The sequence below is a fragment of the Ranitomeya imitator genome, chromosome 1, assembly GCF_032444005.1.
Source record: "Ranitomeya imitator isolate aRanImi1 chromosome 1, aRanImi1.pri, whole genome shotgun sequence".
Taxonomy (NCBI): domain Eukaryota; kingdom Metazoa; phylum Chordata; class Amphibia; order Anura; family Dendrobatidae; genus Ranitomeya; species Ranitomeya imitator.
The window spans coordinates 668,865,465-668,891,278 of record NC_091282.1 but is presented as its reverse complement, the minus strand read 5'-3'; the positions used below and the strand labels follow the sequence as shown (position 1 = coordinate 668,891,278).

Below are 25,814 nucleotides of genomic sequence, written 5' to 3'. Positions count from 1 at the left end.
CTTTTTCCCCGACGCCGTGCTGGACTCCTTGCTGTGTTGAGACCTTTGGCGTTCTTTGCTGGTGTCCTGGTAACCTTTCTGCTGCCGCCTTTTTTGCTGCTGCGGCGATGCTATAGGTGGAGGTGATTCAGGCAAGGGAGATGCCGGGTCGCTCATACTGCTGCTGCTGGTCTGCGCAAAACAACACTTGCTACGCTGGCGCTGACACGACTGCTCCTGAGGCTCCTGCCAATATACTGCAGAGCCACTGGGGGGAAGTAAATCCTCCCATTTAAACTTTCCCGCTGCTCCTCTTTTTTTTTTTTTTTTACTTCCCGGCGCCTGCGCAGTAGCGCCCGGCCGGCACGAGGAGCGCTGAAACGCTGGCGCCTGCGCAGACGCTCCTGCGTCTTGTAGAACGCCTAAGCGTCATGTCGGGATCTATGGAGCGTCCAGCTACGGCGAGGAGCGCCGACGCCTGCGCAGTCGCTTCCGCAGCGCCCCGGCGTCTCGCGAGACCAGCGCAGTTCCGGGCATGCGCCGACTTTCCAAGATGGCGCCCGGAGTACAGATATGGCGCTGCTGACCGGCACCCCCGGTCCTATGCAGACCCTTATTGCGCGGCTCTGCAAGCCCGATGGCATTGCAGTGTGCAGGCTGACGCGAGCTAGGGTAGGGCCACGCCGCACCTCCCGCAACCACAGAGGGACCCCCCTGGATGTTGCCGCTGCTGCATCTTACCTGAGGAGGTGACCGCGAACTCCTTGTCACCTCCTCCACGCACCCTTGAGGCCCACTAGCCCCCAGCGGTGGTGCCTCGGGTCACCACCCCAGCCGAGGCAGAGGGACCCCAGCTGCCTGAATCGGACTGGTTGGCCCCGGAATTCCAACGCTGACTGGTAAGTCCGTAGGTCTCCCATCAAGGACAGGAAACCAACTGATGCAGGAGAGTGGTACCGCCTTTTTATCCGTAGGTTTCCTGTCCTTGGTGGGCGGATCCCCTCTCTCCGTGGTGCCGTCATGGGCGATCAGAGAAAAATATTATATAAGCTCATTCTGCACATTGCTTAAAACAGTTGGCATTGATTGATCATATTTTAACGATGCAAAAAAAAATGCCTTCTTAAATGAATTTCCTAAAGTTTAAATTGCTTAAAAACAAAAAAACATTATACACAATAAAATGAAACACCACAAGGCCAGGGTCCACTCCCCTCTGTACCAGTCTGGCGTTAACAAAAATAGTACCCAACGCAACATCTATATTATGTATGTACGTAAACACTTTTTCATGTTCAGCATCTTTGTTTTTGTCCAAAAAATAAAAATACCAGACTAAGCCCCCCAAAAATCTGCATGAAATCATGTAGGTCAAGCATTTTTCAAGGTTAATTAATGTCGCAACATGAGTGTACTTACAAAGTTGTGTCTGCTCCGCACATGTGCGTTGGTCAAAATCTGGGAATAGGATCCCACAGATGGTCCTCCAAGCTGCCTCTTTCCTGGCCCTGTTGGAGTAGTTTGGATCCCGCTGGTCCCAGATTTCAGGCCTTTCTTGGACCAGGATGAGGAGCATATCCACGTTAATGATGGATGCCATGCTGCTTGCAACTCCGTGGAGGCGAGCGCCATACTTCCGGGATGTCTGTGTGGCTTTTTCAGCTAATTAGCATGTCTGAGCTTCCTGATTGAGGGCTTGGCACATTTCTTGGCACCTGGAGAAGTTTGGCGTATTTCTCGCAAGTCACACTGCTGGTCTGTGTGTAATCCGTATTTTCTCGCCCCCATAGACTTTCATTGGCATATTTTTTGCGCAATACGGTGACAAACGCAGCATGCTGCGATTTTCTACGGCCGTAGAAGACCGTATAATACGGATCCATAAAATACGGCAGATAGGAGCTGGGCCATAGAGAATCATTGTACCGTATGCAATCCGTATTTTCTGCGCCTCTCATACGTCCGTAAAACTCGCTAGTGTGACACCGGCCTAATAATACGATTGCTATACCCTCGTTCTCTGAAACGGTTCCAGAGATCCCTAGCTTATATTTCAAAGTCCTCATTCTTTGAACAGATGCGTCGCAACCGCAAAAATTGACCTACTGGGACAGATCGGACCATATGGGCTGGATGGGAAGATGACGCATGGAGTAACATATTTGTTGAAGTGGGTTTCCTGAATATCGTTGTCTGAATGGTACCCTCCCTATCTCTGGTTAATGTTGCATCCAAAAATTCAATTTTAGTTCTATCAAAAGAAGGAGTTAAATGTATATTCCTATCATTATTGTTCAGAACAGTCACGAAATTCTCAAACGACTCTTGACTACCCTGCCAGACCAAAAAAATATTGTCTATGTACCGCGTCCATAGCAGGACGTGCTCCATAGACGACTGTTGGCCAGACAGTAGGAGGTCCCTCTCCCACAGCCCCTCACCTTTTCTTCCCCTTCTGCTATGTAGCAAGTTACTGCATCATATGGAGCTAGTAGTGGCGATGCCGTGCACGCACCTGGCCCCTACACTCTGGGTGGATGTTGGCGTCTTTATGCTGAGGCGGTTGCCATGACTGTGTCGATGCCTCCACATGACGCCGACGCCATCAAGAGTCACGGGTTGCCGTGGTAGCGGGCACGTCGCTTCCGGCAAGTGTCACCGCTACTTCCGGTATAGCGGCATTTAAACCCGGCATTACATTTATTTGATACGCCCCCTGACGAAGGAGCTAGTCTCCGAAACGCGTGTCGGGCAGACAGTCAGGAGCACAGCTGCATTAGCAGAGCTCCTGCTTGTAAAATTATTTAACCCCTTCAGATGGATTTACATCGTGGGACTTGACTAACGCCAGAGAGGTATGGGATATTGTTGTTTTTTTATTTTAACTTTGTTTCAGGTGACCAGGGTCTTCAATTGGATTGAGAGTATAATAAACTCAGGACTGCGCCTGTTGCTGATTGTTTGCGGCCGGCCGGGCGTGACCAGTGAAGCCATGGCCGGCTCCAGGTTTTTGAGGGCCCCCGGGCGAAAGAGTCCTCAGTGGGCCCCCCTCTTTAACACATACAACGATTCATGATGCACAGATACATCAGAGAAATATAGCACAGCCCACGTAGCATATAACACAGCCCACGTAGCATATAACACAGCCCACGTAGTATATCGCACAGACCACGAAGTATATAAACACAGCCCACGTAGTATATAGCACAGCCACGTAGTATATAGCACAGCTCACGTAGTATATAGCACAGCTCACGTAGTATATAGCACAGCTCACGTAGTATATAGCACAGCCCACGTAGTATATAGCACAGCTCACACAGTATATAACACAGCCACATAGTATATTGCCCAGCCACGCAATATATTGCACAGCCACATAGTATATAACACAGCTCAAGTAGTATATAGCACAGAGACGTAGTATATAGCACAGCCCACGCAGTATATAACATAGCCCATGCAGTATCTAACACAGCCCACATAGTATATAGCAATGTGGGCACCATATCCCTGTTTAAAAAAAGAATTAAAATAAAAAATAGTTATATACTCACCTTCCGGTGGCCCCCGGATCCAGGCCAGGCATTTAGCGATGCTTCTCAAGACGCTCCGGTCCCAAGAATGCATTGCGGTCTCGCGAGATGATGACGTAGCAGTCGCGAGGAGCGGGAAAGGCGCCGGAAGGTGAGAATAAAATGATTTTTTATTCTTTTAATTATTTTTAACATTAGATCTTTTTACTATTGATGCTGCATAGGCACCCACACCCCTGATTGGCTGCTTTGTCAATATACATGTGGTTGAATCAGGAGGTACCAGACACCTACTCCTGTACCGATAATCTCCTGCTGCTAAAACACTGATTGTATTGAAACAGTAAAAACACAGCCTAGTAAGTGACCTCTTCCCTGGAATCAAGGTCTTTGCTCCTTCATTATGATGCTGTCAGATTCCCTTGAAAACAAAACTAAAGTCAGGGTGCAAGCATTTTCTGAAAATGGAAAAACCTTGTAACTTTCATCATTGCCCTCTCTGTTCCAGTCATCTGGGCGGATCGACAGTGCTGCATAGTCACCACTATGCTCTGCTTATGTACTGTAAACTCTGAGTCCCTGAACAAACATACAAGTGGGGAAGGATTACACATTTACTGCAAGAGAACACTAGGTAATTAGTCACTGGGCCAGGGTTAGAGATCCACTTCACATGGGGGTAATTCCATGATGGCAGCTCTGACAAGAACACAAGCATGCACCAACAATTGCACCCCTGTACTAGAGGCAAAATCTGCTGCTATACTTACCCCCGGGCCATCTGCTCTGCACAGCACTGGAACATGACATAACACTTAGGGGTGCAATTTAAAAGTGTGGACGTTATGTTGGACTGTGTTTATTTTGTATTAGGGTTATACAGTCATTCTGGCATGGATTTTCAAAGTACACCAGCCTCATCCAGTCTAAGAGATGTCTCCCTTCTACTGATGAACGAATATACTCGTTACTCAGGTTTCTCAGAGCACGCTTGGGTGACCTCCGAGTAATTGTGAGTGCTTGGAGATTTAGTTTTTGTTGAAGCAGCTCCATGGTTTGCGGCTGCTAGACAGCTTGAATACATGTGGGGATTCCCTAGCAACCAGGCAACCCCCACATGTATTCAGGCTGTCTAGCAGCTGTAAATCATGCAGCTGCGTCCATGAAAACTTAATCTCCGAGCACTACAAATTACTCGGAGACCACCCGAGCGTGCTCGGGAAAACCAGAGCAACGAGTATACTCGCTCATCACTACTCCCTTCCCTTTGAAATGTTTGCTTCAGGCTCAGTTACAGTGGGGCAAAAAAGTATTTAGTCAGTCAGCAATAGTGCAAGTTCCACCACTTAAAAAGATGAGAGGCGTCTGTAATTTACATCATAGGTAGACCTCAACTATGGGAGACAAACTGAGAACAAAAAAATCCAGAAAATCACATTGTCTGTTTTTTTATAATTTTTTTTGTATATTATGGTGGAAAATAAGTATTTGGTCAGAAACAAACAATCAAGATTTCTGGCTCTCACAGACCTGTAACTTCTTCTTTAAGAGTCTCCTCTTTCCTCCACTCATTACCTGTAGTAATGGCACCTGTTTAAACTTGTTATCAGTATAAAAAGACACCTGTGCACACCCTCAAACAGTCTGACTCCAAACTCCACTATGGTGAAGACCAAAGAGCTGTCAAAGGACACCAGAAACAAAATTGTAGCCCTGCACCAGGCTGGGAAGACTGAATCTGCAATAGCCAACCAGCTTGGAGTGAAGAAATCAACAGTGGGAGCAATAATAAGAAAATGGAAGACATACAAGACCACTGATAATCTCCCTCGATCTGGGGCTCCACGCAAAATCCCACCCAATGGGGTCAGAATGATCACAAGAACGGTGAGCAAAAATCCCATAACCACGCGGGGGGACCTAGTGAATAAACTGCAGAGAGCTTGGACCAATGTAACAAGGCCTACCATAAGTAACACACACTACGCCACCATGGACTCAGATCCTGCAGTGCCAGACGTGTCCCACTGCTTAAGCCAGTACATGTCCGGGCCCGTCTGAAGTTTGCTAGAGAGCATTTGGAGTTTTGGGAGAATGTCCTATGGTCTGATGAAACCAAACTGGAACTGTTTGGTAGAAACACAACTTGTCGTGTTTGGAGGAAAAAGAATAAAGTTGCATCCATCAAACACCATACCTACTGTAAAGCATGGTGGTGGAAACATCATGCTTTGGGGCTGTTTCTCTGCAAAGGGGCCAGGACGACTGATCCAGGTACATGAAAGAATGAATGGGGCCATGTATCGTGAGATTTTGAGTGCAAACCTCCTTCCATCAGCAAGGGCATTGAAGATGAAACGTGGCTGGGTCTTTCAACATTAAAATGATCCAAAGCACACCGCCAGGGCAACGAAGGAGTGGCTTCGTAAGAAGCATTTCAAGGTCCTGGAGTGGCCTAGCCAGTCTCCAGGTCTCAACCCTATAGAAAACCTTTGGAGGGAGTTGAAAGTCCGTGTTGCCAAGCGAAAAGTCAAAAACATCACTGCTCTAGAGGAGATCTGCATGGAGGAATGGGCCAACATACCAACAACAGTGTGTGGCAACCTTGTGAAGACTTACAGAAAACGTTTGACCTCTGCCATTGCCAACAAAGGATATAACAAAATATTGAGATGAAATTTTGTTTCTGACCAAATACTTATTTTCCACCATAATATGCAAATAAAATGTTAAAAAAACAGACAATGTGATTTTCTGGATTTTTTTTTCTCAGTTTGTCTCCCATAGTTGAGGTCTACCTATGATGTAAATTACAGACGCCTCTCATCTTTTTAAGTGGTGGAACTTGCACTATTGCTCACTGACTAAATACTTTTTTGCCCCACTGTATGTCCAATATAATAATCTGAACTTTACTTGCCTGTTGATCTGCTGCTGTGATGACGCTGCTTCTGTCTCTGTAGACGACACCAAAACATTTTAATGATAAGGCCATCAATGTTTCAGGAGTGGGTTTTTACGATTCTGGGACCGCCACCGTTCCCAACACATGTAGACGCGTGTATGTAGATAATATCAGAAGAGCAGCTGGACACTTATTTCATAGTATTGTATATAGAAGTTGTGACAAACTGAGCATCGATTAAGCGTTAACTGAACATTTATTAAAGCAAAGCATCTATACAGAAATAAATACACCGCGAGTCAAGGCAGCACTGGAAATATCGAACATGGAAGAACCATTTACAAGGAATAGGAACTAGCCATTTAAAGGGAATTTGTCAGCAGATTTTGCTACCCCATCTGCGAGCAGCCTGATGTAGGGGCTAAGACCCTGATTCCAGCGATGTGCCACTTATTATAATTATCAGTGTTTTATCAGTCCAACTGCTCTGTGCAGCCCCGACCTCGCCAGCGATTGTCAGAAGAGAAAACATGGATTCTATCAAATCTGCAGCAAGCAGCCCAGTAAGTGACATCACTGGAATGAGTGCCTCTGCCCCATCATGCTGCTCTCATTACATAGCAAAAAACCTGCCGACAGAGTCCCATTATTTTTTGCCTAGGTTTGGCTTATTCCTCATAAGTCCAGCCATTTTTCTGTGCGCTCCAGGGATAATTGAAACTGTTCTAGATCGCTCTGAAAAGCTTCCTGCTCCTGGAGAAACAGATTCTGGCTTTCTTCTGCCTCCTTCCACTTCGCCTTCACCATCTGGAGGAAGAAACTATTTCATTATTTGCTTATGAACAATATCACATCATCATACACGAAGACACAAGACTCGATGACCAGTCCGGGCAAAAGGCAGAATGAATGGAGAAGGAAAGACAAACAGGAGCAAGGGGCGCGATAAGGAGCCACGTCCTCCAAGTCCACGCCAAAAAGATTTCATTTTTCTGCAGTGTCCCTGGGGATGAGACGGGCACAGCCTTTTATCATCTGTACACCATGCCTTTCTTGGATTTTTTTCTTTTTATTTAAATTTATTTGAAACTCAATTTTATGTGTCCAGGGTTTGGAGTTTCCAGATATTTTCAGCCAATTCAATCAATTGTGACTTAATGTGAAGAGCATTTTAGATTTTTGTGCAAAATTCATGTCATTTTTGAAGAATTTGGCACAAAATAAATAAAGAAATGCAAATGATGACTCCAGCCCTGTGTGTTTATATACACCATATGGGTACTTACAACTCATAGTACACACCTGAATGAGTTCCTTTTGTTCTTTGGTTGCTAGAGTAAAGATCTTCAGTTCTGTTAACAGGTTCTCTGCAAAAGCCTAAATGATAAAAATCCTCATCATCCATCCTCCTTTGTGCACCCACTGATAATTATAACAAACAGATCCCACAAGGAAAGAAATCCCCCATCCTATTTGCAGGGTTTGTGGTGCAGGCTTAGAAGGCCAGTCTGCGCCATACTCTGCGGGTGACAGCTTCCCAAGTTAAGGTGTGTTCACACTGCGGCCTTTTCCACCATTTGTTTTTTTCAGTGGGTCCATGCAAAAAAACAAACAAAAAAAACACAAAACAGAATGGCCCTAATTGATGTGTATGGGAAAACGACTCGCTGTTCATATGTCCAGGCTTTTAAGCATCCTTTTAACATGTGAACTCTTCTGGTATTTTTCCGCTGGGAAGACGCTCAATATTTGACAAAGCAATGTGAGCGTTTTATTCACCGTTTCATGGATGTTAAATAGGTCAGGAAAATATGAGAAAAAGCAAAAGACGTTCTAGAAATGTTATAAAGAACCAGAAAGGAAAAAATTAACTGGGAAGTTTTTAGAAATGTAAAAAAGTGAGAATTTCCTGAAGCATTTTCTGCTTGGGAGAGAAAAAAAAATAAAACATTTTGACCACTGGAAAAAGTTGCAGGATATTTAACCCCTGAAATGCCTCAACTAATATTAACTGCAGCATCTAAATCGGAGAAAACGGGAGGGTTAACAATTTTGTAGTCATCGGAAAGCCTTAAGGTTTTTGGGGTGTAAGTTCACACAAGGGATTTTTGCAGCTTTTTTTTGGAGAGTTGTTTTAATGCAAATTTTCAGCTACGTTTTACAGTACCAGCAAAGTCTATGAGATTTCAGAAATCTCGTGCACACAGCCTGGATTTTGAGCTTTGCGTGTTTTTTGGCACAATGGAGCATGTGACTTCTTTCAGCCTTTTTCACCCATTGAAGATGAACAAGTAGTGAAAAAAAACCTGATGAAAAATGTTCTATTTTATAGAATCTGGTCTGGGCACAAAACAAGCAGCAAAACCTGATGCCTGCAATTTTTGTGCCAAAACTTGATTCTATAGAATAGGTTTTTTTTTTTTTTTTTTTTCAAACACTGAACTTTATCAGCATGCAACAAGAGACAAATCTAGCATGCCAAAACTGCCTCAAAAAAGATAACATGCTTTTTTTTCCTGCCCAGCCCTTTCATGACCTTGGGATTTTCAGTTTTTCCGTGTTCGTTTTTCGCTCCCCTCCTTCCCAGAGCCAAAACTTTTTTTATTTTTCCGTCAATATGGCCATGTGAGGGCTTATTTTTTGCAGGACGAGTTGTACTTTTGAACGACACCATTGGTTTTACCATGTCGTGTACTAGAAAATGGGAAAAAAATTCCAAGTGCGGTGAAAGTGCAATCCCATGCGTGTTTTTTGTTTGGCTTTTTTGCTAGGTTCACTAAATGCTAAAACTAATCTGCCATTATGATTCTCCAGGTCATTACGAGTTCATAGACACCAAACATGACTAGGTTCTTTTTTATCTAAGTGGTGAAAAAAAAATCCAAACTTTGCAAAAAACAAACAGAAAAAAATTTGCGCCATTTTCCGATACCCGTAGTGTCTCCATTTTTCGTGATCTGGGGGTCAGGTGAGGGCTTATTTTTTGCGTGCCGAGCTGTTTTTAATGATACCATTTTGGTGCAGATACGTTCTTTTGATCGCTCGTCATTGCATTTTAATGCAATGTTGCGGTGACCAAAAAAACGTAATTCTGGCGTTTTGAATTTTTTCTCGCTACGCTGTTTAGCAATCAGGTTAATGTTTTTTTTTTATTGACAGATCAGGCGATTCTGAATGCGGTGATACCAAATATGTTTAGGTTTGATTTTATTTTTATTGTTTTATTTTGAATGGGGCGAAGGGAGGGGAATTTAAACTTTTATATATTTTTTTATTTATTTCATATTTTTTTAAAAACTGGTTTTTTTTTTTACTTTTGCCACCCTTTAATAGCCTCCATGGGAGACTAGAAGCTGGCACAACTCGATTGCCTCTGCTACATAGAGGCGAAACATAGATCGCCCCTATGTAGAAAAATTACAGGCTTGCTATGAACGCCGACCACAGGGTGGTGCTCACAGCAAGTCGGCATCAACAACCATAGAGGTCTCAAGGAGACCTCTGGTTACTATGCCGGCGCATCGCTGACCCCCGACAATGTGACGGGGTCGGCGATGAGCGCATTTCCGTCCGGAAGCAGTAGTTAAATGCCGCTGTCAGTGTTTGACAGCGGCATTTAACTAGTTAATGGCGGCGGGTGGATCGCGATTCCACTCGCCGCTATTGCACGCACATGTCAGCTGTTCAAACCAGCTGACATGTCGCGGCTTTGATGTGGGCTCAGCGCCGGAGCCCACATCCAAGCAGGGGATCTGACCTCGGACGTACTATCCCGTCCGAGGTCAGAAAGGGGGCTGGGGAAAAAAACGCTGAAAAAATGCATAGTGTCACGATTGTTATTTATTATTGCAAGAAAGCTGATAGCAAAATTTTGGATAAGAGAGGAACCTCCGACTAGAAGAGACTCTATTACACAAACGGATCATATACTTCTTCTGGAAAAAAAAGCAATTACACCAAGAGAAACAAGTTGGATCTTTTTGAAAAGTTATGGCAACCTTGGATTGACTGGAACTAGTGCGGCGGGAATGATGTGACGCTATAAGAGGTGTTCAGGTGTTGTGATAGTACGCTATTCGATTATGTGCACAACGTGAGGAATTCTGCTTGTTTACTTTATGGTCTCTAAGGGCAGGGGGGAGGGATAGGGATACTTACTTTACACTAAAAACTGTTACTTGAGTAAAATGTACTGTCATGAGTAATATAGGTTTTAATTTGTCATGCTTAATAAAAATGTATCTGATTAAAAAAGAAAAAACGCATAGTGTGATCTTAGCCTAATTCTCACTCACCTTCGTCTCCTTTTTTACTTGGCTAGACTTCTCAGCAGCAGCAATTATACGCTCTCCTGAAACTAATAGAGACAGCATGTTATCCTAGAAGATTAAAGCTGGGATCACACGAGCACATTCTACAATCTATGGACAGACTGCAATGTTTCCTATATGAATTATACGCGCTTTGTCTATCTTCAAAGATGCTACAATCACTGTTGACCTAAGGGGGTGAAAAGGCTAGAATCAGTGGTATCGGTGGCGGAGGCGCACAGCAGAGGCCACCGTGGCGGTGAAAAAAAAAAAAAAAAATTATGGGAAAATCCAGCAACCACAAAAGTCATAAAACATCACATTTATTAGTAGATTAAAACATGAAAAGGAAAAAAATTTAAAAAACATGATAACGGTCAACATGTTTTGAGCTACACTAGCTCTCAATCATGACAACGACCGTTAGGTTATTAAAATTTTTCCTTTTCATGTTTTAATCCAGTCCTTTAGGCCTTGGAGGTAATTCCACTGCTAACTGTGAGGAGTAGCTTACTTCTGTCCACCAAATAAAGTGCACATGCATAAGGAAAAGGGAAGTTTGGAGAAACAACAACATTTAAAGGGGTTGTCCAGAGAAACAAATCATCCGGGTGATAACGAGCTGATAAGTGGGGGTCTGGCAGTGCTCAGCAGTCTCATTAGGAATAAATGGAGAGATGGTCGGGGGTATGCTCTGCCGCTCCATACTAACGGGGATAAAAGTGCCCCGTTCTGTGAGGATGAGTAAGACGAGTGCAATTTAAATATTTTACTAGCGGAGTGGATTAATTTGGAAAATTTGGGTCCAGTGTCCAGGTCAGTAGTACCTGGCAGCTAGATGGGAGGCTTGCACATTGTTTACCTTCTGGCGTGGCATTTAATTAGCTAGGACCGACAATGTTATTGGTGGGTCACATGGCGCCAGACACGAAAAATCAAATGCTGCAGCGGGGACGCTGGCAGGTAAGAAAATCACAGGCCACCCGTCTAGCTGCCAAGTGCAACTGACCTGTAAGGAGTCCCATGAATCGATCCGTTTCATATCTATATTTTAGAAAATTCTGCAAGATTGTTTTTTTTTTGTTAAAGAGGTTGTGTCCTTTCAGAAAATCCAGATCCTCAGGCTGCGGTGGGCTCTGAGTGCGGTGTGTAAAGCAGGTTTTTATCTTTTTCCCCCCCCCCCCAACAGGGGACCAGGATTTTCTGGATTCTTAGTTGGCAGGTTAACTAATCATTTCATTGTGCCTACAGTCAGCTTGACAAACAAAATATCTGAAATCCCCTTAAGCTATAAACTGCCCGAGTTGCTGCTTTATAAATCAACATCTTGTGACTGTACAGGGGACAGATCCATCACATTGTGCCCTGTATGTCTTCAGCCATTCATCCCCCTTTTATGTGCCATGTAGCCAGCCTGCTGCTGTATGGTCACTTCGGATTACCTGGGTCAATGTTTCGGCTCACTAGAATAGTCAGATTTTTATCCAGACGCCTCTGTAATTCTTTCAGCTCTTCCTTCAATGTCTCTTGCTGCCCAGACATCTCTTGAATCGTGTTCTGCATGATAAAAGCGTCAGAGAGAAGTTAGAATGGAAAATCGTCCGTATGAATGAATGAGCATTTCAGGGTCTGTAACTATCCATCTTTACTGGACCGAGGTTCTGCAAGTGGAGTCGGATGTTAGCAAACCAACAATCCGCTATACTCAGGCAGGAGGTGACGCTCCACGACTGCGAGCCGGGACATGATGGATTATTGCTATTGTTCATGTCCTACTATTGTTCCATTTTGGACTGATCTATTGGATTTCTACATTAGCACTGCCTCAAACCCGCTCTATTGCTATAACGGTAAATTAACACATGATGGCTGCAACAATTACATGTGGCCATTAATGAAAATACAGAGATGGTCAGGAGGGAAGTGCTGAGAGGAGGATAGACTTGGTTCTCTCAAAATTAAGAGTTAATAAAAAAGGAAAGTTTTTTACCGTCTAAAATTGTCCAGCACTGTATGTTGGCTCCTGGGGTGAACTCATTTCCCTAAAGACCCGTCTACAGAACTAACATTACTGGGTGCTCCAGTATGGTAGCATACTTTATGGTAAGATTTAAGTAGGGGCTTTTCCCTCCTATATGCATAAAGGGGGTCATGTGGTATTTTTATCATTGATTGCTTATCCTTAGGATAGGTCATCAATCCCAGGTCGCTGGGGGTGCGACACCCGGTATCCCTGCAGATCAGCGGTTCCTCGTGCTTAGTTGCATAGTAGCGGCAGCAGGACACTGCCCATCCACGCACATTCACTTGAGTGGGGGTATATGTGCAGTACCAATTGGTGCCACAATGCAGTTGACCGAACTGTGCAATGCCCCAACTAACAGCATTTCGCCTGGTGGCACAAGGAACTGCTGACCCTGGGGGGTGCCGGGTGTCATTCCTCCACTGATCTGGTATTTTTGCCCATCAATATAAAAGTACACCATGCCTTCATCTCACTTGTCCTCCCCTTCATCTCTCCATAGTTTATTAGTAATTGTATCTTCTTTTTAACCAATATATATTTTAATTATTTTTGCCCAAAGTGAATAATGCATTTTTGGAGAGGTTCATAAGTGAAAACATTTCTTTGCTAAGACCTATTTCAAAGTTTCCATTGAAATATGAGCAAAATCCTTTCATCTGATAGTAACATATTCCGGGTGAATACAAGAGCTCTATAGCAGCACTTTCTTTTTTTGTTTTAGAATCCCACTGTAGAAACTTTGCAATATATCTTATTAGAGAAAAATGGATCTTCCCCCCCAATATCAGTCACTTCAAACCCTGATCAAATCAGTCTACAAATCTGTCTGTAGGGAGAAATCAAATGGACACATAGAAAAGTAGAAAAAGCAGAGGGTTAGACGAACAAATTATACAATCGTGGCCAAAAGTGTTATGTGTTTGTGGGAGTGTAATACTTTTCTGGAACAACTCCAAGGGTGCCAACACTTTTGGCCATGACTATATCTTGATGAAACTTCTAAAGCAGAGGGAAAAAACTAAGTGAAAATGCAGGATACAGGTCACATAACGGCAGAAAAAAACTGTTATTCCTCAGAGACACACAGTTACATCTGAAAAGTCACATGAAACTGCAATTGTGCGTTATATAAAAACTTTTTTTTATATGGCAAGTTGTATTCTGATTATATAAAAATAAATGAAGACACATTGCAGCCTTCATTATTGTCCACTAGAGGTCAGTACAATAATACACTTTATATATGGCCAATTGGGAAAATGAATACAGAGGGTTCACAAATGTTTTAATCGGTCATGACTAGAGTTGGTTCTAATAGATTAATCATCCACTTCAACAATTTGTGGTTGCTGAATAAACCACCTCTAACCCCCAGCATCCGCGGCTCTTCTGTTGATTAGCCGGCCTTGCGCAACTTTGCATGTAGTCGTATCATGCCGGCCAAGAAAAAATAAGAGCCATAGACGCTGAGAATTCTTTGGGGAGCAGTAGTATGGCTGACACGTTAGGAGGAGTGGTGGTGACGCGGGGGGATACAGGTACTAGAAGCAGTTATGGAGCACGTTTGCTGTAATAGGTCACGCATGTGTCATGAGAATGGTTGTGGTTGTACAGTGATAATGGGAAGACTGCAGAAAGGGAACAATGATGCAATACTGACAGACTGACGCAAGAGGATGGAGGTTGTAGTGACACGTAGATATTGAGCATTTTTACTTTGCCGTGAGAGGATGCAACCAGAAATGACACATCACAGCTGGATGATGGGGGTAGTAGTGACATGAATCTTGGCTGCACAATAATGAGATGGATAGTGTAGTAAGGACACAGATGGAGTAGCCACAGAAAAGTCTGTAGGATGATGGGAGTCTGTAAGTGACCATTTACAATCCAGGGTCAGCAGAGATCACACACGATCAGCATGGGGCGGCCAAAGCAGAAAACTGCAGCCAATCTCACCTCTGCAGCCATCAGCCTGTTATGTAACGTGGTGTTCGCTGCCTCCAATAATTGATTCTTGTCCTTCAGCTCAGATTCCATCCTGTACCGATTAATGGGGCTACAAAAAAAAAAAAAGCTCAATACAAGTGGAGTGTCGATCCATTACACTAGTACATGGCCTGATAAACAACGTGGTGTACAACGCTGGGTCTGCAGGAAGAGCCCCACACTTACCGACACAGGGCTACATAAATATCGTAATTAGCCTGAAGGCCAAACTGACAGAAAATAGGTGAAAATACATTGGTCTCCTTTATTGCAGTATTTGACCAATACATTAGTGAGGTTAGCGACTCACCCTCGTGCCGGAGGCCCCATTTTCTTTGATAGGACAGGCTTCTTTCTGTTATAAAATAAGAGAGAAGTGAATGCCTGCCTTCCATCCCTACAGGTAAAAGGTTCTCCATCTTACACATGTCTAGCATATCCGCAGGCCTTCCACCTTCCCAGAGCCGCACTGCAGACTCGCCAGTACTCATAACTCCCATAGCAATGCATTCAATTCACAGAAACCATGACTTCTTGCATATGCAGTAAGAGTCTAAGGATGGCATAAACTATTAAAAGGGAGTCTGTCACTGGCATGATGGTACAGACAGTAACTCTGCGATGCTTCACTTACTGGGCAGCTTGCTGTAGTTTTGATAAATCACGGTGTTATCTGCTGCATCTCTTCTAGTCCTCTCAATGATGAGCTCCTGCTATGTAGTCCTCGTTGTTCATGAGCTCAGTCTATCTTTGCACCAAACACTGAATCATTGAATGACATGGTACACAAAGTAGGCAGAAAGCAGTCAATCAATTGAGGAGGCAAATTTGGACAGAGTTCATCAGTGAGAGGACTAGCAGAGCTGCAGCAGATAAAACTGTGATTCAATCAAATATATAGCAAAAAAAAGACTAGTAAAAAGGTATATGCGTATGTTCTGGCAAAGGAAGATGCTTCATGACACACCAGCATCTTTTTGATTATTTATTTTCGCCGAATATTATACGGCTTCCAAGCTTCAGTAATTGACAGACTGTAATGACAATCATCAAAAGAGCAACACGAGTCAAAAAAACTATGCAGTTTGTCAATAGATTATGTGAACTGTAGAGTAAAGGTACCTTCACACATGACGATATTGTTAACGATATCGTTGCTATTTGTGACGTAGCAACGATATCGTTAATGAAATCGTTATGTGTGACAGCGACCAACGATCAGGCCCCTGCTGGGAGATCGTTGGTCGCTGAATAAAGTCCAGAACTTTATTTCGTCGCTGGACTCCTGCTGACATCGCTGGATCGGCGTGTGTGACACCGATCCAGCGATGTCTTCACTGGTAACCAGGGTAAACATCGGGTAACTAAGCGCAGGGCCGCGCTTAGTAACCCGATGTTTACCCTGGATACCATGCTAAAAGTAAAAAAAAACAAACACTAGATACTTACCTACAGCCGTCTGTCCTCCAGCGCTGTGCTCTGCACTCCTCCTGTACTGTCTGTGAGCCGGAAAGCAGAGCGGTGACGTCACCGCTCTGCTTTCCGGCTCACAGCCAGTACAGGAGGAGTGCAGAGAAGCAGAGCGCAGCGCTGGAGGACAGACGGCTGTAGGTAAGTATCTAGTGTTTGTTTTTTTTTACTTTTAGCATGGTATCCAGGGTAAACATCGGGTTACTAAGCGCGGCCCTGCGCTTAGTTACCCGATGTTTACCCTGGTTACCGGCATCGTTGGTCGCTGGAGAGCGGTCTGTGTGACAGCTCTCCAGCGACCAAACAGCGACGCTGCAGCGATCCGGATCGTTGTCGGTATCGCTGCAGCGTCGCTTAATGTGAAGGGGCCTTTAGTGGGTAATATTGCACAAGACCCAGTCAAGCAGCAATATCAGTAACCTATGATTGCCTCTTACCTCCAGTATCTGCAGCTCTGCCTTTGATTAGGTTACGTTCACATAAGCGTTTTGCGGGGCTGCGTCGGGCGCAGCCGCGGCGACGCATGCGTCATGCGCCTCTATATTTAACATGGGGGCAAATGCACATGCATTGTCTTGCGTTTTGTGACGCATGCGTCTTTTTTGGCGCAAGCGTCAGGGCGCAGAGGACGCAGCAAGTTGCTTTTTTTTTTTGCGTCCAAAATCATGCCAAAAAAGGATGCATGCGTCACAAAATGATGCGTTTTGCATGCGTACTTGTTTGCGTTGTGCGTTGCGTCGCCGACGCAGCACTGCACAACGCAAATGTGAACGTAGCCTTAGTCAGCCTGGCACATGTGCGTCACACCACATTGATGACATAATGCCAGGATGGCTAATCATAAGCTACGATACCCGGAGGTAAGAGACAGTTCTTAGAGCTCCTGTCAGACAGCCACAGATTAGTGACGTGGCCGATGAACGGGTCCTGCAAATCTATCTGCACCAAGACTGGTTAACAGGTTTTCCATGTAAATTCCTACACACAATAGCTTGCTATTATGGGGTTGCCTGCTTTTAATGCCAAATGAGCCACTTGATCACAGGGTGTCCATCCCTCTGTAATCTGGAGGGAAGACCCACAGCAAATGCACTAGGAGAGTAGAGTAAGGAAAGACTGCCACTGAAATCAGTGGCCTGTCCCTGTAATATAGATGCGCTAGGTCATGCAGAAAAAGAGACACTAAAGGGCTGCAGACCACGGTGTAGACTCATTCATCCTCAGCCCGACCTGCGGAGAGGTAGCAGGGATTCATGGGCCAGAGATAAAGTACTTACCCATTACCACCAGCCTTAAACACAACAGGATTTGGAGTAGCAGAAAAGGAGACAATACTGGGGTCCTTAATACACAGCGGATCAATGGGCTTCAGAGGACAAGGCTTCTTGGCACAGGGTAAAGTCAAGTCTACAGAAAAAGACAGAAGGAATATCATTTATCCATGCATCATGCAGTAAAGGTACTGTCACACTAGACGATATCGCTAGCGATCCGTGACGTTGCAGCGTCCTCGCTAGCGATATCGTCCAGTGTGACAGGCAGCAGCGATCAGGCCCCTGCTGGGAGATCGCTGGTCGGGGAAGAAAGTCCAGAACTTTATTTCGTCGCTGGACTCCCCGTAGACATCGCTGAATCGGCGTGTGTGACACCCATTCAGCGATGTCTTTGCTGGTAACCAGGGTAAACATCGGGTAACTAAGCGCAGGGCCGCGCTTAGTAACCCGATGTTTACCCTGGTTACCATCCTAAAAGGTGACAGGCAGCAGCGATCAGGCCCCTGCTGGGAGATCGCTGGTCGGGGAAGAAAGTCCAGAACTTTATTTCGTCGCTGGACTCCCCGTAGACATCGCTGAATCGGCGTGTGTGACACCCATTCAGCGATGTCTTTGCTGGTAACCAGGGTAAACATCGGGTAACTAAGCGCAGGGCCGCGCTTAGTAACCCGATGTTTACCCTGGTTACCATCCTAAAAGTAAAAAAACAAACACTACATACTTACCTACCGCTCTCTGTCCTCCAGCGCTGTGCTCTGCACTCCTCCTGCTCTGGCTGTGAGCGTCGGTCAGCCGGAAAGCAGAGCGGTGACGTCACCGCTCTGCTTTCCGGCTCACAGCCAGTACAGGAGGAGTGCAGAGCACAGCGCTGGAGGACAGACAGCGGTAGGTAAGTATCTAGTGTTTGTTTTTTTTTACTTTTAGCATGGTAACCAGGGTAAACATCGGGTTACTAAGCGCGGCCCTGCGCTTAGTTACCCGATGTTTACCCTGGTTACCAGTGAAGACATCGCTGGATCGGTGTCACACACGCCGATCCAGCGATGTCTCCAGGGAGTCCAGCGACGAAATAAAGTTCTGGACTTTATTCAGCGACCAACGATCTCCCAGCAGGGGCCTGATCGTTGGTCGCTGTCACACATAACGATTTCATTAACGATATCGTTGCTACGTCACAAATAGCAACGATATCGTTAACAATATCGTTATGTGTGAAGGTACCTTAAAGGTCACAGGAATAGATAATGTGCCAGGTAGAGACAGACATATCATCTGAATGCAAACCACCCTACAGAATACAGGCTGTAAGTCTGGATAGATAAGTAATGCAGTTTATATATTTTATCACACACACACACATATATATTGTGTGGGTGACAGCTGTGAAGAATATATCTAGGGCATATATAATAAATATATACATGTGAATATAAATATTATAAATGCCCTAGATATATCATTTGCAGCTGTGTCACACAATATATATGCTCAGCAACACATAATGCCATATATACATACTCCTCCTTCAAATCAGTCTGTGATCATAGATAGGAACTCTGGGGAAGTAATGATGGACATAGGGAAGCCCTGAAGGATTATCTGCAGCATAGTAGTAGTGAAGCTAGCAATCCCCAGCACTGCGCTTACAAGCTGAATACATAGGAGCCTGTAAGCCGTGGGGCTGGTATCCGAGGCCACAAGCTAAATATATACAAGCCTGTAAGCCGTGGGGCTGGTTTCCGAGGCCACAAGCTGAATATACACAAGCCTGTAAGCCGTGGGGCTGGTCTCCGAGGCCACAAGCTGAATATACACAAGACTGTAAGCCGTGGGGCTGGTCTCCGAGGCCACAAGCTGAATATACACAAGACTGTAAGCCGTGGGGCTGGTCTCCGAGGACACAAGCTGAATATACACAAGCCTGTAAGCCGTGGGGCTGGTCTCCGAGGACACAAGCTGAATATACACAAGCCTGTAAGCCATGGGGCTGGTCTCCGAGGCCACAAGCTGAATATACACAAGCCTGTAAACCATGGGGCTGGTTTCCGAGGACACAAGCTGAATATACACAAGCCTGTAAGCCATGGGGCTGGTCTCCGAGGCCACAAGCTGAATATACACAAGCCTGTAAACCATGGGGCTGGTCTCCGAGGACACAAGCTGAATATACACAAGCCTGTAAACCATGCGGCTGGTCTCCGAGGCCACAAGCTGAATATACACAAGCCTGTAAACCATGGGGCTGGTCTCCGAGGACACAAGCTGAATATACACAAGCCTGTAAGCCGTGGGGCTGGTCTCCGAGGACACAAGCTGAATATACACAAGACTGTAAGCCATGGGGCTGGTCTCCGAGGCCACAAGCTGAATATACACAAGCCTGTAAACCATGGGGCTGGTCTCCGAGGACACAAGCTGAATATACACAAGACTGTAAGCCGTGGGGCTGGTCTCCGAGGCCACAAGCTGAATATACACAAGACTGTAAGCCGTGGGGCTGGTCTCCGAGGCCACAAGCTGAATATACACAAGACTGTAAGCCGTGGGGCTGGTCTCCGAGGCCACAAGCTGAATATACACAAGACTGTAAGCCGTGGGGCTGGTCTCCGAGGCCACAAGCTGAATATACACAAGACTGTAAGCCGTGGGGCTGGTCTCCGAGGACACAAGCTGAATATACACAAGACTGTAAGCCGTGGGGCTGGTCTCCGAGGACACAAGCTGAATATACACAAGACTGTAAGCCATGGGGCTGGTCTCCGAGGCCACAAGCTGAATATACACAAGCCTGTAAACCATGGGGCTGGTCTCCGAGGACACAAGCTGAATATACACAAGACTGTAAGCCGTGGGGCTGGTCTCCGAGGCCACAAGCTGAATATACACAAGACTGTAAGCCGTGGGGCTGGTCTCCGAGGCCACAAGCTGAATATACACAAGACTGTAAGCCGTGGGGCTGGTCTCCGAGGCCACAAGCTGAATATACACAAGACTGTAAGCCGTGGGGCTGGTCTCCGAGGCCACAAGCTGAATATACACAAGACTGTAAGCCGTGGGGCTGGTCTCCGAGGACACAAGCTGAATATACACAAGACTGTAAGCCGTGGGGCTGGTCTCCGAGGACACAAGCTGAATATACACAAGACTGTAAGCCGTGGGGCTGGTCTCCGAGGACACAAGCTGAATATACACAAGACTGTAAGCCGTGGGGCTGGTCTCCGAGGACACAAGCTGAATATACACAAGACTGTAAGCCGTGGGGCTGGTCTCCGAGGACACAAGCTGAATATACACAAGACTGTAAGCCGTGGGGCTGGTCTCCGAGGACACAAGCTGAATATACACAAGACTGTAAGCCATGGGGCTGGTCTCCGAGGCCACAAGCTGAATATACACAAGCCTGTAAACCATGGGGCTGGTCTCCGAGGACACAAGCTGAATATACACAAGACTGTAAGCCGTGGGGCTGGTGTCCGAGGCCACAAGCTGAATATACACAAGCCTGTAAGCCATGGGGCTGGTCTCCGAGGCCACAAGCTGAATATACACAAGACTGTAAGCCATGGGGCTGGTCTCCGAGGACACAAGCTGAATATACACAAGCCTGTAAGCCGTGGGGCTGGTCTCCGAGGCCACAAGCTGAATATACACAAGACTGTAAGCCGTGGGGCTGGTCTCCGAGGCCACAAGCTGAATATACACAAGACTGTAAGCCGTGGGGCTGGTCTCCGAGGCCACAAGCTGAATATACACAAGACTGTAAGCCGTGGGGCTGGTCTCCGAGGACACAAGCTGAATATACACAAGACTGTAAGCCGTGGGGCTGGTCTCCGAGGACACAAGCTGAATATACACAAGACTGTAAGCCGTGGGGCTGGTCTCCGAGGACACAAGCTGAATATACACAAGACTGTAAGCCGTGGGGCTGGTCTCCGAGGACACAAGCTGAATATACACAAGACTGTAAGCCGTGGGGCTGGTCTCCGAGGACACAAGCTGAATATACACAAGCCTGTAAACCATGGGGCTGGTCTCCGAGGCCACAAGCTGAATATACACAAGACTGTAAGCCGTGGGGCTGGTCTCCGAGGACACAAGCTGAATATACACAAGACTGTAAGCCGTGGGGCTGGTCTCCGAGGACACAAGCTGAATATACACAAGACTGTAAGCCGTGGGGCTGGTCTCCGAGGACACAAGCTGAATATACACAAGACTGTAAACCATGGGGCTGGTCTCCGAGGACACAAGCTGAATATACACAAGACTGTAAGCCGTGGGGCTGGTCTCCGAGGACACAAGCTGAATATACACAAGACTGTAAGCCGTGGGGCTGGTCTCCGAGGACACAAGCTGAATATACACAAGACTGTAAGCCGTGGGGCTGGTCTCCGAGGACACAAGCTGAATATACACAAGACTGTAAACCATGGGGCTGGTCTCCGAGGACACAAGCTGAATATACACAAGACTGTAAGCCATGGGGCTGGTCTCCGAGGACACAAGCTGAATATACACAAGACTGTAAGCCATGGGGCTGGTCTCCGAGGACACAAGCTGAATATACACAAGCCTGTAAACCATGGGGCTGGTCTCCGAGGACACAAGCTGAATATACACAAGACTGTAAGCCGTGGGGCTGGTGTCCGAGGCCACAAGCTGAATATACACAAGCCTGTAAGCCATGGGGCTGGTCTCCGAGGCCACAAGCTGAATATACACAAGACTGTAAGCCATGGGGCTGGTCTCCGAGGACACAAGCTGAATATACACAAGCCTGTAAGCCGTGGGGCTGGTCTCCGAGGCCACAAGCTGAATATACACAAGACTGTAAGCCGTGGGGCTGGTCTCCGAGGCCACAAGCTGAATATACACAAGACTGTAAGCCGTGGGGCTGGTCTCCGAGGCCACAAGCTGAATATACACAAGACTGTAAGCCGTGGGGCTGGTCTCCGAGGACACAAGCTGAATATACACAAGACTGTAAGCCGTGGGGCTGGTCTCCGAGGACACAAGCTGAATATACACAAGACTGTAAGCCGTGGGGCTGGTCTCCGAGGACACAAGCTGAATATACACAAGACTGTAAGCCGTGGGGCTGGTCTCCGAGGACACAAGCTGAATATACACAAGACTGTAAGCCGTGGGGCTGGTCTCCGAGGACACAAGCTGAATATACACAAGACTGTAAGCCGTGGGGCTGGTCTCCGAGGACACAAGCTGAATATACACAAGACTGTAAGCCGTGGGGCTGGTCTCCGAGGACACAAGCTGAATATACACAAGACTGTAAGCCGTGGGGCTGGTCTCCGAGGACACAAGCTGAATATACACAAGACTGTAAACCATGGGGCTGGTCTCCGAGGACACAAGCTGAATATACACAAGACTGTAAGCCGTGGGGCTGGTCTCCGAGGACACAAGCTGAATATACACAAGACTGTAAGCCGTGGGGCTGGTGTCCGAGGCCACAAGCTGAATATACACAAGACTGTAAGCCGTGGGGCTGGTCTCCGAGGCCACAAGCTGAATATACACAAGACTGTAAGCCGTGGGGCTGGTCTCCGAGGACACAAGCTGAATATACACAAGACTGTAAACCATGGGGCTGGTCTCCGAGGACACAAGCTGAATATACACAAGACTGTAAGCCATGGGGCTGGTCTCCGAGGACACAAGCTGAATATACACAAGACTGTAAACCATGGGGCTGGTCTCCGAGGCCACAAGCTGAATATACACAAGACTGTAAGCCGTGGGGCTGGTCTCCGAGGCCACAAGCTGAATATACACAAGACTGTAAGCCATGGGGCTGGTCTCCGAGGACACAAGCTGAATATACACAAGCCTGTAAGCCATGGGGCTGGTCTCCGAGGCCACAAGCTGAATATACACAAGACTGTAAGCCGTGGGGCTGGTCTCCGAGGACACAAGCTGAACACAATTACAAACTGTGAGGAATGGGAGGATAATAAGCAGTAAATGACTAACCTGCTCCTAATGACCAGCACTCGCCCACATTTCCCAGCCACGAGGATAGGAGCAGCGCTGTATCAGGGCAACTGTCCTTATACTGATGGTGTGCACTCACCTGCAATGCTGGAGGTCTTGGCTCGGAGAACTGGCAGCATAGACTTCTCCATTGTCCTAATGGTCAGGATCCCTCAGCTGCACCTGATAACACACATGACAGGAGTCAGTCACCCCCCGCTGTAGCACTACGACTCCCAGCACACCTTGCTCGCTGGGCAATCTGGCACCAAGTCTGCGATGCCCCATAACGCGGTGTCATACTCACAGCAGGTCGCTCGCGCTCGCCAATGTTTGTTTTTTCCCCGGTTGCAGTTTTTCAAAATTTTGTGACGTCACTTCCGAACATGCGCAGAGACAGATCCTTGTGATCGTCAGCAATGTGAAACGCAAGGTGGAACGCTAAGATGCAAGTAGAAGCAGAGATCTCCCGGAGAGCGCCATCTATAGGCAGCACGTGGGTATGAGCACAGTGGAGCAATGCCAGACTGACTTTTGCATCTAATGCATAGAAAGAAATAACCTTCAACTGTGGCCCCTCCAACACAGATGCAGATTTGGGGGAATTTTTTTTGCACTATGAAAATTTCCTCCATAATAGTTAGCTAGTGTGTCCTCATAAGTTGCAGCTTATTGCTGTGCTTTTATTAAAGGGATTCTTCTCTTAAAACAAATACCTTGTGGATCGGTGGGAGTGCGATCGCTGGGATCTGTTAGAATGAAGCAGCCGAGCGAATGTACCCCCGCAGCCGCTTCATTAATACCCTATGGGGCTGCTTAGCACTGCGCTCAGTTTTTTCCAGCGGCCTCATAGAGAATGAATGGAGCGGTGCGGACCCCAGCAGTCGATCAGTGCGGACCCCAGCAGTCGGACCCCCATCGATCTATAGGGTATCATGTACCCCAGGGATACGTGATAATTAGGGATGAGAGGACCCGTGGAAGTTCTGGTTCTGGTACACCACCAAAACTATATTCCAAAGTCCGGTTTGAATACCAGAACTGTACCTAAACTTGAACCAGAACCCGAACCCCATTGAAAACAATGGAGACAACTTTTGAGCTGGAAACTTTCTCTTTGCAGCGGACTTACCCCAGAACTCCACACATTGCAGCGGTCTCCTGGGAGAAGTCCGTGTTCAGCATTTAGCACCGCACACTAACTGTCGGGTACGAACCATGAACGTTTAAGTTCTCTCATCTCCAGTGATAATTTGTACTTTACCCCATTTACTGCCAGCATTAGGAACAGGATCGCCCTGATGAGCCCGATCCATTATTTGCTTTAATTTTTTGTTTCATGTCACTTTCCCATCTTGCGGCATTCCTTGATACTTTGTTCGCCAAATTCTTTAAACTGGCAAAAGGTAGTTCATGAATTTAGGGCAAAATCAAAAAATGCTCATTAAAGGGAACCTGTCATCTGATTCATACTGCCCAAATCACAAGCAGCGTGAATCAGAGCCAGGCTATACGATTGAAGCCAGGTAATATCCCCTGAAACGCTCCAACACTACAGAAAAAATGTACTATAACAATCCAGAGATAAGCCAGAGACCAGACCAGTCCGGCTCTACGTTCAGCCGGCTCCTCCCAGCGCTTCTGCAGGGGATTGACAGGTCTCTCTGTTTGTGTACACAAGGAAAGACCTGTCAATCATCTTAAGCAGCGCTGGGAAGAGACGGCTGGAGGTGGAGCCGGACTAGTCTGGTCGCTGACTATGACCCCCTGCCAGAACTTTTCCCTGAAATACTGGAGAGTTTCAGAGAATAACATACGTGGCTGCAGTCATACAGGCAGGCTGCGGTCCATGCTGCCCGAGGTTTGGGCTGCATTAATTAAACGACAGGTAACCTTTAATTTTGTGCTTGACTTGTATTGCGACTTTTAAGCACAAAAAGTCCCACCTTTCACAAAACAGCGCAAAATGTAGGTCAAAATAACTAGCATACATGAATGACTCCAGGATGGGGGGACTGGGGCACATTTGCATCAAATTTTGCAACGCTTTAAAAAGTAACAATTGATGAATTAGCTGAAAACCCTGTCTACAATGGCGAACATAAAACAGTCAACACATAAAATGCACTTTATAGTAGGTGCAAATTATTGTATTATCAATGTGGTGTTCAAATGTTTGGACCCTGACGGATCACTAGATATGTGGTCCCAATGTTCCCTGTGTGACCGGAGTCATGTTCACACGTGCACCGCCATTCCACTTATACTGGCAGTTTTACCACCCTATTCCAACAAATGTTGGTAGTAGCAGCAGTCAGATAGATACTTATA

General features: G+C 46.3%; 1 protein-coding gene across 1 annotated transcript; it reads right to left on the bottom strand.

Annotated features, from left to right (window-relative positions):
- Positions 1-6,660: 6,660 nt before the first annotated feature.
- On the bottom strand, positions 6,661-23,890 carry KNSTRN (kinetochore localized astrin (SPAG5) binding protein). The gene is made up of 9 exons (XM_069729618.1): positions 23,791-23,890; positions 23,584-23,666; positions 17,496-17,625; positions 15,059-15,103; positions 14,719-14,818; positions 12,176-12,290; positions 10,719-10,780; positions 7,726-7,800; positions 6,661-7,230 (listed from the first exon to the last, which is right to left on the bottom strand). The coding sequence occupies exons 2-9, from the start codon at positions 23,633-23,635 to the stop codon at positions 7,099-7,101; spliced, it is 711 nt and encodes a 236-aa protein (XP_069585719.1). The 5' UTR covers positions 23,636-23,666; positions 23,791-23,890; the 3' UTR covers positions 6,661-7,098.
- Positions 23,891-25,814: the final 1,924 nt, after the last annotated feature.